Below are 15471 nucleotides of genomic sequence, written 5' to 3' on the forward strand. Positions count from 1 at the left end.
GCATATTTAAATGCCTACAAAAATGCATGTTCACATCCAGAGGCTTGGAGATTTTATTTTTATGCAAATAGTATCAACCACCTCTTTCACCTCCTCTGACCTCTGTGACCCACAAGCCTTTGGTTTTCCTCTTGACCATTCCCCTTGGTGTGCTTGGGTTTTCATTTTCCTTAGGATTTGTTCCAAGCCTTTTTTTCTATTTTTTTCTCTGAGTGCTCTCACTCCCTTGACTTCCAACTCCCTCCAACTCCCATCTCTCTGGGGCAACTTCTCTCACAAGTGCCAGATCTATACGGCCAATTGTTGAGTGGGCTGTGTCCTAGAAACCCCACCTCAGTACTTCATTATCTTCTGCTCCTCCCTTGCTCACTCTGGCTTTCTAAACTTCCATCCACCCAGCTGTCCAAGCCTTTATGTTCAGTGCCCCCTTTCCCCAGTGTGTTTCCTATTGCTGCTACAACAAGGCTCTAGAAACTTAGTGGACTTTTATCATATTACAATCCTGGAAGTTGGAAGTCCAGAATGGGTTTGTTGGGCTAACCTCAAGGCACCTGCAGGACTGCATTCTTTCTGTAGACTCTGGTGGAGAATGTTTGCTTGACTTTCCTGCTTCTAGAAGCTGCTCTTATTTCTTGGCTCCTGATCCCTTCCTCTGACTGCAGAGTGCACCACTCTCACCTCTGCTTCAGTCTTCACGTCGCCCCTTTTACTGTGACCCTCATGACTACACTGGGCTCAGCAATCTAGGTTCATTTCCTTTTGAGAGCCTTGACTTAATCACACCTGTGAAATACCCTTTGTCTTTTTTTTTTTTTTTTTGAGCTTTATTTATTTATTTGAAAGACAGAGTTACAGCAGCAGAGAGAGACAGAGAGGTCTTTTTTTTTTTTTTGAGCTTTATTTATTTATTTGAAAGACAGAGTTACAGAGGCAGAGAGAGACAGAGAGGTCTTCCATCTGCTGGTTTACTCCCCAGATGGCCACAATGGCCAGAGCTGCACCAATCCAAAGTTAGGAGCCAGGAGCCAGGAGCTTCTTCCAGGTCTCCCACACAGATGCAGGGTCTCAAACACTTGGAACATCTGCTGCTGCTTTCCATAGGCCATAGCAGAGAGCTAGATCAGAAGCAGAGCAGTTGGTATACCAGCAGTGCCCATATGGGATTCCAGCACTGCAGGTGGTGGCTTTACCAGCTACACCACAGTGCCATATCCAACTCCCCTTTGTCTTGAAAAGTAGAATATCCATAGGTTCCTGGAATTAGGACGTGGGCATTAATGGAGGGTCATGACTCTACAATACCCATTTTACTGCCAAACTCTCTTAACTCCACCTTTTGAAATATCTCTGGAATCTGCCCTCTTCTCTCCATCTCTGTATTGTCTGAATTTGGGGGATTATCTCTCCTCCTCTGTACATGACAACTATCAGTGTTCTCTCATCCATTGAATTTTCCATTTTACAACCAAAGTAATCTTTCAAAACATCTGACCATAAAATTTCTTCACAGTGCCTCGGGATTGTATAATACCACATTAGACTCCCCAAGAGTGCTACCTGCAGACCTTGTTCATCTGCTTAAAACTCATCCAAAGAAATCCCACGGTCCAGTAGTCAAATAGTTAGATAATTTCTGTTCTGTGTAACAGCCCATAGGTAGATGCATGGATTCCATCTCTGATCCAGGGTGAATGTTTGGGTGTTACCATTCACAGCACATGGGATGTGGAGAGTATAAACCCAGTCACTCAAGGGAAGTCCTAGCAGGTGCATATGTGACATCCATTCACATCCCATTGGCTGAAACATAGTCTCGTGTCACATCTGGGTGCACAGGAGGGGGACATTGTCTTTCATGGAGCTACTAGATGGCCAGATAAATTCTATTACTTTACAGGAAGGGTTTGAGGAATTAAATAGCAGTTCTCAACTGGAAAAAATTCTGCCGGAGGACTATGATTTAGCATCAAGGATAAGGAAGGCCTCAGGAGGAAGTAATATTAAACTGAGACATAAAGCATAAGTAGAAGATGGCCAGGCAGAGAGTTCTGGAAAGATCTTTCCCACAGAAGGAGCAACCTTGAGGCAGGAAGGAGCGAGAGAGAGCTGTGCTTTACGTGTGTAAAGTTCCTCAAAGGCCCATGTGTTAAAGGCCTGGGACCCAGAGATTGATGTTAGTGACACTAAGAGGGTGGAAGCTTGGTTTCAGGACAGTGTTTAGAGGTAGGGCCTTTGGGAAGTGTTCAGATTGCATTGGGTGGTTGAGATGGAACTCCTGTGACTGAATCCTCGTGGTTTGTAAGAGATCGCCTAGACATGGATGGGTGTGTGTGCTCCCTCTCGCTAGGTGATGCTCTCTGCCAGCAGGGAAACTTTCACCAGAGGCAGAACCAATGGACTTGGACTGCGAACCTCCAAAACCATGAGCCAAAGTAAGCCCCTTTTCCTTCATAAGTAGTTTGTGTTGGGCATTTCACTGTAGTGACTCACACACCCAGACGCTTGTGACTAGAACAGTACCAGCAGTGAGCTAAGGGGAATTGTCAAGAGATGGATGTACAGACATAGGCAGAAACTGGGTCAGGCAGACACCTGTAGGTTGTATTGAATGCTTTGAATTTTCAGCTTGAAATCTATGCAGGGTGCAGCATCATGGCACAGCAGGTTAAGTCATTGCCTGCGATACCAGCATCCCATTAGAGCATGGGTTTGAGTTCCAGCTGCTCTACTTGTAGTCCTTCCAATCCAGTTCCCTGCTATTGTGCCTGGGGAAGCAGAAAAAGATGACTCAAGTGCTTGGGCCCCTGCCACCCATGTGGGAGACCCAGATGAAGCTCCTGGCTTCAGCCTGGTCCACCTCCTACTATTGCAACCATTTGGAGAGTGAATCAGTGGATGAAAGAGGTCTGTGTATGTGTGTGCCCCTTTTTTCTCTGTAACTCTGCCTTTCAAATAAATAAATCCTTTTGAAAAAAAAAATTCAATGCAGTCCACTGAAGGATGTTTAGGAAATCTGATTTGTGCATTTAGAAGACCACTATGGCTGCTATGTGGACAGTGGCAAGGTGAGGGCAGGTGTGGAAGTGAGGCGTGGCTGAAAGGTAGCCAGCAGTAAGCCATGGTTAACAGAGGCTTGGACCACGGGGGTGGCAGTGGGAGAGAAGTGGATGGATTTGGGAGACGGCTTCTGGAAGTGTACCAGCACACTCAGTGATATGTTGGACGTGGGTGGCAAGGGAAAGGAGGTGTTGAGAATGACTCACAGGTTTCTGGCACGAACAACTGAGTGGATTGCAGTAACCTTTACTGAGCGGAGGAGGCTGTGGGAGGAGCAGGTTAGAGGGAAGAAAGGAGACGCCTGTGAAACGTCCAGGTGGAGTTGTGAAGTAGGCAATTAAATACAAGAGTCCAAAGCTCAGAAGAAAGGGCTGGACTTGGCAGTCCTCAGTGCCGAGGTGCTATGTGCAGTCGTGGGAATGGAGGGAGGCAGGGAGGGAGTGTGTTGTGAGAGCCCGGAGAAAGGCTGGCATCCACCTGCTGGTAGAGGAGGAAAAGCTAAGAAGGCTCAGTCACGAAGGTGGGAGGAAACTTGGGAGGGTGTTGTCACTGAAGCCGGGAGAAGAGCTTCTTCAAGCAGGAGTGAGTGGTTCACACCCTGCCGTGCCTCCTTCAGTCCCCGCTGAGACAATAGGTGCTCCACAGGCGCGCCTCGTGCCCCTCAGTGGCTTCGTTTTCTCTATCACTTATCAAGTGTGATGGTAATGATTTGATTGACTTCCTCGGTATCTCCTAAAACCAGCTGTGTGTTGTTCACCCACTTGTATTAGCACAGAGGACACCCCCCCCCCCGAAACAGCCTACATGTGGTATTTTGAGCAAGATCAAAGAATGTTTCTCTCTCATATTAAAGTTCAGGCAATTTGGAAGCTTAACGGTGCTGGGGGTACCTGGGTTTATGCTCTTTCAATCCTGTTCTGCCATCTTCAGTGCAAAGCTTCCTTCTCCCTACATGGCTGCTCCAACTCTTACCATGGTGTGCACATTCCAGTGCTGGGAAAAGGAAGGGGAAAGCATGTTCCATCCTTTATGAACAGGGCCAGAATCTGCTATACTGTTTAAATTCCAGTGGCAGGACCTGGTCATATGGCTATGTCCATCTGCTTAAAGGCTGAGAAATAGTCTTTAACTGAGTAGCTGGATGCGCAAATGCAAATTCTGTTGCTGTGAAAGGAGAAGAGATGAGATGGGTGCAGCTAGCAGCCCTGAAATATCGTATGCTTGTGTGAACATAGACAAAGGCACGGGAGCACAAACATCAAGTGTTTGACATGGGTCATCTCAGGAGGGAGGAGGCGGAAGGGCCATGGAAAGAGTTATAAATATTTGTTGGATAAATAGATAACAAATGGACAAAGGACAAATCCAGTGGTGCCAGTATAATGAAGTTCGTTCCTTTAGCACCCTTCTTTACTCAGTATTGGCTTGAGGGAAAAGTGGGACTTACGTTGGCCTTGAAAAATGACTTAAGATGTAAATAGAAGGTAAGAAGGCTAACTTATGTGTCTTTTTATTCTGATATCTTTTTAAATTCTCAAGTTTTCCAGGTGTATAACCATATATAAATATAAATAATGATGCCTTGGTTTCCTTTCTCATATTTGTATCTATTTTAAAAATCCGACTATTCTGAAAAAATAGTAGTCAATATTCATGGTGATCAACAGCTGCCCATTGTCCTGTTACTGTCTTTACTGTGAATGCCTCTATTACTTTCCCACTGAGTCTGAATAGACTGGCTATTGCTTTGACATAGATAATTTTCTTCATTTTGTTAATAATGTATTCTTCTATATATGGCTTAATTTCAATTAATAATAGGTGTTTTATTATCACTTTCTTCATGTATTTTCTCTTTTCATTTAAAGAGTTATTTTATTTATTTGGAGCACAGAATTACAGAGAGAGGTAGAGACAGAGAGAGAGGTAGCTTCCATCCACTGGTTCACTCCCCAAATGGCCACAATGGCTGGAGCTGAACTGATCCAAAGCCAGAAGCCAGGAGCTTCTTCCAGGTCTCCCACATGGCTGTAGGGGTGGCATTTGGGCCATCCTCTACTGATTTCCCATGCCATAGCAGAAAGCTGGATCATAGTGGAGCAACTGGGATTGGAACTGGCACCCATATGGGATGCCGGCAATGCAGGAAGAGGCTTAGCCCACTCTACCATGGTGCTTGCCCCTCTTCATGTACTTTCTAAGATTTTTTTTTCTTGTCCATTCCACCACTTCATATGGAGTTTATTGTCTTCAAATTATGGTCATCTTTAAGGACAATAAATCTATTATAGTGGGGAAGAGAGGCCCTGGAGACATAATAAAGTATGAAGTCATATCCCTTCCATCACTAGCAGGAACATGACTGGAAATAAATCAGTTATAATTAATTTAACTGTAATGGAAGGTAGCATATACTATGAATGATACACAGATTAACTTTTCAAAAAGTAACTTTAGTCACTTTCTACTCTACTTAAGAAAAATCCAGTAGATCCTTAAGGCCTAGAGCAAAAAGTACAAAATGTTTAACCACCTTCAACTACATGCTAAATTCTGCTAATTCTGCTTTGTCAGCATTTCTCTCCTGTGTTTCATTTTACTCTTCCCTACACACATGACCCTAACTCTGGTTCTAATGCAATGGTTTCCATAACAGCTGCCCTGTTTCCAGTCTTGCGTTATCCAGTACAAATGCATGTACTTAAAATGGATCTCAGGTGCTTTCTAAAGTTTTTGACGTACTTTACAGGCAGAGAGACAGACCTCCCATCTATTGGTTTGTTCCCCAAAAGAAATACTCACAACAGCCATAGCAGCATCTGGGGCCAAAACTAGGGGCTGGAAACTTAATTTAAGTCTCCCCACATGGGTGGCAGGGGCCCAAATACTTGAGCCATTACCACTGCCTCCCAGGGTCTGCATCGGCAGAAATTGGAGCTCGGAGCTGGAGCCAGAAATCAACTTAGGTACTCTAGTGGGAGACTCAAGTACCTTAACCACCAGGCTAAATACTCCTTCCCCATAAATCTGACTTCTAACACCACAGATTTGTTGTGCTTGTGTTTGAACTTTATATAAATGGAATCAAATAGCCTATAATCTTTTGTGTTTGATTTCTTCTCTTCAATAGTATATTATTGTGTATGATTATTTCATTTGCATTATTTCTACTCTTTGACAATTGTAAATAATGCTGCCATGAACATCCTTGCATTTGTCTCTAGGTATACACATATACAACTTTCAAGTATTCCCAGAGGTATAATTGCTAAATCATAGTATATGCAGGTTTTCACCTTTACTAGTTAATACCAAACACTCCAGAGTGTTTGCAAGAATTTGTACTCCTACTAAGAGTTCTCTTGTTCATGTCCTTGCCCTTATTTGGTATTGTCAGTGGTTTTCGTTTGTTTCTTTCAAAATTCTTTTTTTTTTAAAGATTTATTTATTTATTTGAAAAGCAGAGAGAGAGAGAGAGAGAGAGAGAGAGGAAGGGAGGGAGGGAGGGGGGAGGGAAGGAGAGAGAGGTGTTCTATCCTCTGGTTCACTCCCCAGATGGCCACAATGGCTGGAGCTGTGCTGATGCGAAGTCAGGAGCCAGGAGCTTCTTCTGGGTCTCCCATGTGAGTGTAGGGGCCCAAGCACTTGGGCTATCTTCTGCTGCTTTCTCAGGCCATAGCAGAGGCTGGATAGGAAGTGGAGCAACTGGGACTCCAACCGGCACCCATATGGGATGCTGGCACTGCAGATGGCAGCTTTACCTGTCATGCCACAGCGCTGGCCCCAAAAGTCCTTTTATTTCAAAATAGTTTTATACTTTCAGAGAAATTGCAGTGACTGTACACAGAGCTCCCACACTTCCCTCATCTAGCTTCCCTCATTGCTAGCATCCTACATAACACAATTATCAAAATAAGAAGCTAACAGGGCAGTCGGCACCGCGGCTCACTTGGCTAATCCTCCACCTTGCGGCACTGGCACACTGGGTTCTAGTCCCGGTCAGGGTGCCAGATTCTGTCCCGGTTGCCCCTCTTCCAGGCCAGCTCTCTGCTGTGGCCCGGGAGTGCAGTGGAGGATGGCCCAAGTGCTTGGGCCCTGCACCCCATGGGAGACCAGGAGAAGTACCTGGCTCCTGCCATCGGATCAGCACGGTGCTCCGGCCGCGGCAGCCATTGGAGGATGAACCAATAGCAAAGGAAGACCTTTCTCTCTGTCTCTCTCTCTCACTGTCCACTCTGCCTGTCAAAAAAAAAAAAAAAAAAAAAAAAAAAGGAGCTAACAGGGCAACCAATACCTTAACAAACCTAAGACAGACTATTGAATTTTTCCAGTTTTGCTGCCAACATTCTTTCTGTTCAAGGTTCTGTTTGAGGATTCCATACAACATTTTTATCTCTTTAATCTCCTCTAGTTTTTGTCAGCTCCCCAGTTTCTCATAGTTTTTCCCGATCTTGATACTTTTAAAAGATACTGGTCATGTAGCTTTAGAATGACCCTCAGTTTAGATGAACTGATCCTTCCTCATTTTGAGATTGAGGTCATGTATTTTGAGGAAGAATGTCACAAAGGTGATAAGCCCTTCTCAGGTCACAAATCAGGGGCATACTCATCATATATTACATTACCAGCAATGAATCTTGATCCCTTGATTAATGCTCTATGTAAAGTCACTGCTATCGTTTGTGTCCCATCCAGCATTCATGTTGAAACTCAATCCTCAATGCAGGAGTATGAAGAGGTGTAGTATTTAGGGGTGATTAGGCTGTGAGGGCTGCACCTTATGGATGGGGCTGAGGAGTGATTATACCCATCCAGCCCCTTTGGCCTTCCATCCTTTCCATCACTGAGAGGGCAACGTCTGTTTCCTCAAGAGGATGCGGCAACAAACCATCATCTTGGAAGCAGTGAATCACCCTCACAGATACAAATGCTGGCACTTGATCTTGGACTTCCCAGCTTCCAGGACTATGAGAAATGTATTTTTATTAATTCTAAATCACACAGTCTCAGGTATTTCCTTAGAGCAGCACGAAAGGCTAAGATGGTCACCGCCTTTCCCTTCATAATCAGCACTATTTGGGAAGGGGCACTCTGATTTCTCACAAGCAGGCTGTTGCTCCTTAAGCTTTTAGTCATCAGTTTTGGCATTCACAGGTTGTTCCTGCCTGCAGCTATTGTATTACTGTGGTGTTATAATGGAGATTTTCTATTTTCTTCCTTTTACATTTATTCACTGAAATTTTTATACAGAAAAGTGTCTCCTTTTCTCCATTTATTTTATTTAATAATTAATGTCAGTATGGACTTGTGGCTGCTTATTTTATTGTTTTACTTAAAATCCAAAGTTAATCTTTATTTGTTTTTATGAAGTTGGCTTCTGACTTTTTCTTTTCAAGGACAGAATCTGATTGTAACAGTAATTTCTGAAGAATTTTAGGCATATAAACAGGATAATTTTTTTAAATGAGCTTTACTAGAATATCTTCTAAAGTCAATCTTCATATTTATTGCTTCATAAACCTGCTTTTAAAATTCTAATAAAATACATATAAAATTCCCATTTAACCATTTTTTAAGTGGACAGGTCATTCAGTACATTCACATTGTTGTGTGAACTTCACCATCATCTTTCTCTAGAACTTTTTAATCTTCTTGAATGGAAACTGTCTACATTAAACAGCAACTTCCTCTTGCCCACTCACCCAGCTCCTACAAGCCACCAGTCTGCTTTCTGTCTCTATGAATTTGGTTACTCTAGGTACTTCATGAAGTCATCCAACACTGGTCCTTATGTTTCTTGCTTATTTCACTTAGTATGAAGTCTTGCAGGTTCATCCAAGTTGTAGCATGTGTCAGAATTTCATTCTTTTGAAATGAGGAATAACATTCCATTATCGGTATATACCACATTTTGTCTATTTCTGTGTCTTTTTTACAGCCTGTTGATTTATTTGTATTTTTTAGGAGCATTAGCATCATAAGACATCCCATCTCAACAGTGGAATCAGTCACTTCTCTAAGGAGTCCCAATTCCTTGTATTGGAGGACAGTTTGTGGAACCCAAGTAATTGCGACCATTATAGCTGGGACATCACTGCTTCTAGGCTCTTTCAGTAGACAATGTAGGAAATGTATATGTAGATGAGGGTACTTCAAAAAGTTTTTGGAAAGTGGAATTTAAAGAGAAGTTTATTTGAAGCAGAATATTTTGAAATTTGCACAAATAAGTGCTTTCGAAAAAGTTCATGGAGGGGCAGCATTTGGCCTAATGGTTAAGACACAGCTTGGAATGCCCATATCCCACATGAGAGTGCCTAGGTTTGAGTCTTGCATACACTCCGCAGCTTCCTGCTAAGGCATACCTGAAGAGGCAGCAGATGATGTTACCAGTACCTGGGTCCCTGCCACCAACATGGGAGATTTAGACTGAGTTCTTAGTCCCCAACTTCACCCTGGTCCAGCTCTGGCTATTGCCAGTATTTAGAGTGAACCAGTGGATAAGAGCTTTCTCTTCCTGACTGTCTGTCTGTGTCTTTATGCTTCTCCAAAAGAAAGTATATGGAAAATATATATTATGCAAAATTATGTATGAACTTCAAATTGTTCTCACACCGAAATGATCTTGTTTTAGTTTCATTTTCTTTTAACCTTTTCAGTACCTCATATATGAACCCAGTTATACAATATTTACTTCTGTACCTCTCCAGCTGTATGCTTCATGTTTAAAAATAAAATGTGAGGGGCTGGCATGGTGGCATATCGGTTAAAGCTGCCACCTGTGATGCTGGCATCTCATATGGGCATCGGTTTGAGACCTGGCTGCTCCACTTCTGATCCAGCTCTCTGCTATGGCCTGGGAAAGCAATGAAAGAAGGCTCAAGTGCTTGGGCCCCTGTACCCATGTGGGAGACCCAGAGGAAGCTTCTGGCTCCTGGCTTTGGATTGGCCCAGCTCTGTCCTTTGTAACCATTTGGGTAGTGAACCAGCAAATAGAAGATATCTTTGTCTCTGCCTCTCTCTGTAATTCTGCCTTTCAAATAAGTAAATAAATCTTTTTTGAAAATGTGACTTTATACTGATACCTCCAATTGCAATCCTTCATCACTGAGTTCATCCAAATGTAACTCTTGATGATGACTTATTTCACTTAACAATATTTGTTTCTGATTTATTGATATTGTTGTATCCCATAGATAAATAAAATAATAGTTCATTGCTTTTCATTCTGAGCAGTATTCCATCATGTAGACATAGCACTTTTTTTTCAGAGTAGAAGGACCACTGTTCAGCAGGAATATAGACAAAGGGTACAAACAAATAATCAAGTCCCAAGATGCCCATTTCACTCATATACATTAAATATTTTTTGGATTCTATATAAGCTACCATAAGTCAGAGAAAATGTGATACTTGTCTTTTGGTGTCTAGTTTATTTCACTAAACAAAATGGACTCCATTTGCATCCATTTTGTTGCAAAAGACAGGATTTCATTCTTTTTTGTGGCTGAAGAGTATTCTATTGTATACATTTACAACATTTTCTTTATCCAATTATCAGTTGATGAACATTTGAGTTGATTCCATACGTTAGCTATTGTGAACTGAGTTGCTATAAACATGGTGGCACAGGTAACTGTTTTATATGCTGATTTCATTACTTTTGGGTAAATTCCTAGGAATGGGATGGCTGGGTCATTTGTAGATCTATTTTTAGTTTACTGAGGAATCATTATACTGTCTTCCATAATGGCTGTACTAGCTTACATTCCCACCAAGAGTGTATTAGGGTGACTTTTTCTCCACATTCTCACCAGCTTTGTTATTTTTTATTTTTGGATGATAGCCATTCTAACTGGGGTGAGGTGGAAGCTCATTGTGGTTTATATCTGCGTTTCCCTGATGGCTGGTAGTCCTGAGCATTTGTTCATGTGTCTGTTGGCCATTTGAATTTCATCATTTGAGAAACACCTGTTCATGTCATTTGCACCTTTCTTAACTGGATTGTTTCATTTTTGTGAGTTTCTTGAGTGTCATATATTCTGAATATTAATCCTTTATCAGATGCATACTTTGAAAATAATTTCTCCCATTCTGTCAGTTGCCTGTTAACTTTGTTGAGTGTTTCTTTTGCAATACAGAAGCATCTTCCCCTGATGCACTCCCATTTGTATATTTTTTCTTTTATTGTCTGTGCTTCTGGAGTTGTATCCAAGCATTCTTTGCCTATGTCAAAGTCTTTCAGCATTTCCCCTATGTTTTTCTCTAGTAATTTGATGTTTTCAGGTTTTAGGTTTAAATCCCTAATCCATTGTGGTAGATTTTTGTAGAGTGTTAAGGGTATTGTTTCATATTTCTGCTTGTGAATATCCAGTTTTCCCAACAACATTTGTTGAAGAGTATATCCTTCTTCCAAGGAGTGATTTTAGCTGATTTGTTAAAGATTAGTTAGTTGCACATAAGTGTATCCATTTCTGGGGTTTCAATTCTGTTCCATCGGGCCACATGTCCATTTTTGTGCTCATCCAGACTGTTCTGGTTATAACTGCCATGTAGTATGTCTTGAAACCTTGTATTGTGATGCCTTTAGCTTGTTTTTATTGTTTAATATTGCTTTGGCTATTTGGGGGTCTCTTGTATCTCCATTTGAATTTTATTATCTTTTATTTCTAGATCTGAGAAGAATGTCCTGAGTATTTTGATTAGGATCACATCAATCTGTAAATTGCTTTGGTAGTATGGACATTTTGATTGTGTTAATTATTCCAGTCCACAAATATGGAAGTTTTCTATTTTCTGTGTGTTTTCTATTTCTTTCCTTAATGTTTTACTGTTTTCATTGTAGAGATCTTTTACATCATTGGTTAAAGTATTTAAATTTTTTTGTAGTTATTGTGAATGGAACTGATCTTATAAGTTCTTTCTCAGAGTATTGTTATGTATAAATGATATTGATTTTTGTGTATTGATTTTATATCCTGAGACTTTGCCAAATTCTCTTGTGAGTACCAATAGTCTCTTACTGGAATCTTTTTGTCCCTGTGTATAAAGGATCATGTCATTTGCAAACAGGGATAATTTGACTTCTTCCTTTCCAATTTGTACTCCTTTGATGTTTTCTTCTTGCCTAATGGCTCTGGGTAAAACTTCCAGAACTATATTGAATAGTAATGGTGAGAGTGGACATCCTTTCTGGTTCCAAATCTTAGTGAAAATGTTTCCAGCTTTCCCCCATTCGATATGATACTGTCTGTGGTTTGTCATATATTGCCTTGATTGTGTTCAAGTATATTCATTCTATATCCAATTTTTAAAGGTTTTTTTTTTATCATGAATCATTTTATAAATCATTTATAAAGGTTTTTAACATGAAAGGATGTTGTATATTATTAGATGCTTTGTCTGCATCTATAGAGATAATAACATGGTTTTTGTTCTTCATTTTGTGGGCAATAATGTATCATGTTTATTGATTTGCATATGTTGAACCATCCCTGCATCCCTGGGACAAATCCCACTTGGTCCTAGCAGATGAAATTTTTTATGTGTTGTTGGATTCAATTAGCTAGTATTTTGTTGAGGATTTTTCATTTATGTTCATCAGGGATATTGGTCTGTAGTTATCTTTTTTGTTGTATCTTTTTCTGGTTTTGTAATTAAGGTAATACTGACCTCATAGAAAGTGTTTGGGGGGATTCCCTTCCTTAATTGTTTTGAATAGTTTGAAAAGAATTGGGATTAGTTAATTCTTTGAAAGTTTGGTATAATTCAACAGTGAAACCATCTAATCCTGGAATTTTCCTTATTGGGAGGGTCTTTATTATTCAATTGCAGTCTTGCTTATTGGTTTATTCAATTTTTCTATGTCTGTGTACCTCAGTTTTGGTAAGTTGTGTGTGTCAAGAAATCTATCCATTTCTTCTAGATTTTCCAATTTGTGTTGCATATGGCTGTTTATAATAATTCCTGATAATTCTTTTTATTCTGTGGTATCAATTGTAACATCTCCTTTTTTCATCTCTGATTTTATTAATGTGGATCTTTTCCTTTTTTTGTGGTTAGTCAGGCTAATGGTTTTTCAATTTTGTTTATTCGAAAAACAGCTCATTGCTTCACTGATCTTTTATATCTTTTTTGTTTCAATTTGTTTATTCTCTAATTTTTATTATTTCTTTCTTCCTATTAATTTTGTTTGGTTTGTTCTTGTTTTTCTTGGTTCTTTAGATGCATTGTTAGATTGTTTACTTAATACCTTTCCAGTTTCTTGATGTAGGTACTGACTGCCATAAACTTTCCTCTTAACACTGCTTTTGCTGTGACCTGTAAGTTTTGATATATTATGTTGTCATTGTCATTCATTTAAAGAATTTTTATTTCCCTTTAGATTTCTTCTATGACCCACTGTTCATTTAGGAATATGTTGGTCAGTCTCTATGTTTTTCTATATTGTCTAAGGTTTCTTATGTTGTTAATTTCCAGATTTATTCCATTTTGGTCAAAAAATGATTATTATATTATTTAAATTTAAAAAATTGTTGAGACTTGTCTTGTGGCCTGCTATATGGACTCTCCTGGAGATTGTTCCATGCACTGATGAAAAGAATATGAATTCTGCAGCTGTGGGGTGAAATGTTCTGTAGATATCAATTAGATCCATTTAGTTGATAGTGTAGATTAGCTCTATTTCTTTGTTGGATTTTTGTCTAGCTGATCTGTCCATTGATGAAAGTGGGGTATTGGGCCCCATGTTGTGGCATAGCAGGTAAGACCCTACCTGCAACACCAACATCCATTGTAGGTGCTGGTTCAAGACCTGGCTACTTCACTTCCAATCCAGCTCCCTGCTAATACACCTGGGAAAACAGCAGAGAATGGCCCAAGTGCTTGGGCCCCTGCACCCACGTGGGAGATACAGAGAAGACCCTGGGCTCCTGGCTTCAGTCTGCCCCAGCTCTGGCTGTTGTGGCCAATTGGAAAGTAAACCAGCAGATGGGGGATCTCTCTCTCTCTCTCTCTCTCTCTCTCTCTCTCTAAGTCTATTCTGTCTGATATGAGTATTGCTACTGCTGCTTGTTTTTTATTTCTATTTGCATGGTATATCATTTTCTACCCTTTCACTTTCAGTCTGTATGTATCTCTTTTGGTGGAATGTGTTTCTTGTAGGCAGCATATCAGTGGGTTTTGTTTTTTAACCCATTCAGCCAGTGTATATCTTTTAATTGGAGATTTTAGTCAATTTATATTGAAGGTTATTACTGATAAGTATTGACTTGATCGTGTAATTTTCACATAAATATTCCTATTGTTTGTTTTGGCTCCCTTTGTTCTTTTACTAGGAGATTTCTTTTAAGATTTAATTAACTAATTTATTTGAGAGGTAGATTTACAGACAGAGAGAGGAAGAGACAGAGATAAAGGTCTTCCATCCTCTGGTTCACTCCCCAAATGGCTGCAATGGCTAGAGCTGGGCCAGGCTGAGGCCAGAATCCAGGATCTAATCCAGGTCTCTGACATGGGTGGCAGGTGCCCAAACACTTGGGCCATCTTCTGCTTTTCCCAAGCCATCAGAAAGGAAATGGATTGAAAGGGGGCAGCCAGGTCATGAACCAGTGCCCATATGGGATTCCAGACTTGCAGGAGGCAGATTTCACCACTATGCCACAGCACCAGCCCCACATTCTTCATTTCTAATATTTTGGTTTTATTTTTCTTCAATATCTCTATTTATTTTCAGAATTTCTCATTTATGCCATGTATGAGCTTCCTTATTTTATATAACTGCTTCTCTGTGTTTTTGAGTAATTTTTTAAAGATTTATTTATTTATTTGAGAGGCAGAGTTACAGACAGAGGAGAGACATAGAGAAAGATCTTCTGTCCACTAGTTCACTCCCCAAATGGCCTCAACAGCTGGAGCTGGGTGGATCCAAAGTCAGGAGCCAGGAACTTCTAGGTTTCCCATTCTGGTGCAGAGGCCCAAGCACTTGGGCCATCTTCTACTGCTTTCCCAGGCCATTAGCAGGGAGCTGGATTGGAAGTGGAGTAGCTGGAACTTGAATTGGTGCCCATATGGCATGCCAGCACCACAGAGGGAAGGCTTAACCTGCTATGCCCACTGCACTGGCCCCTTGAGTAATCTTATACAATCATTCTTTTGCATTCCTTCTCAGGCATTTTGTCAGTCTGTCCATTTTCACAATCCCATATTAATGTAGTATAGTGTTCCTTTTGGGGAGTCATATTGCCTTCCTTGTTCATGTTTCTTATATTTCTATGTTGATTTTTACACATCTAGGGGATCACCTGTTACTATCTCATCTGAAGCCCTTATTCTTGGAATTGTGCCTCTGTAACTTGGGGGAATGCCTGTGGCTTACAACGGATATGCAGAGGTATGTGCTGGGTGTGGCCAGGGAAC

At 40.8% G+C, this 15471-nt stretch overlaps 1 protein-coding gene across 1 annotated transcript in view; it reads left to right on the forward strand.

The window, feature by feature from the left end:
- LOC127491518 (translation initiation factor IF-2) overlaps positions 1-15471 on the forward strand; it is a 67869-nt gene that overhangs the window by 9938 nt on the left and 42460 nt on the right. The window contains exon 4 of the mRNA XM_070069874.1: positions 15349-15445. Within this exon, the coding sequence (XP_069925975.1) occupies positions 15349-15406 (58 nt within the window). The 3' untranslated portion in view covers positions 15407-15445. The remainder of the gene's footprint in view (positions 1-15348; positions 15446-15471) is intronic.

This window comes from Oryctolagus cuniculus, chromosome 3 (genome assembly GCF_964237555.1).
Source record: "Oryctolagus cuniculus chromosome 3, mOryCun1.1, whole genome shotgun sequence".
NCBI classification, from domain to species: Eukaryota; Metazoa; Chordata; class Mammalia; order Lagomorpha; family Leporidae; genus Oryctolagus; species Oryctolagus cuniculus.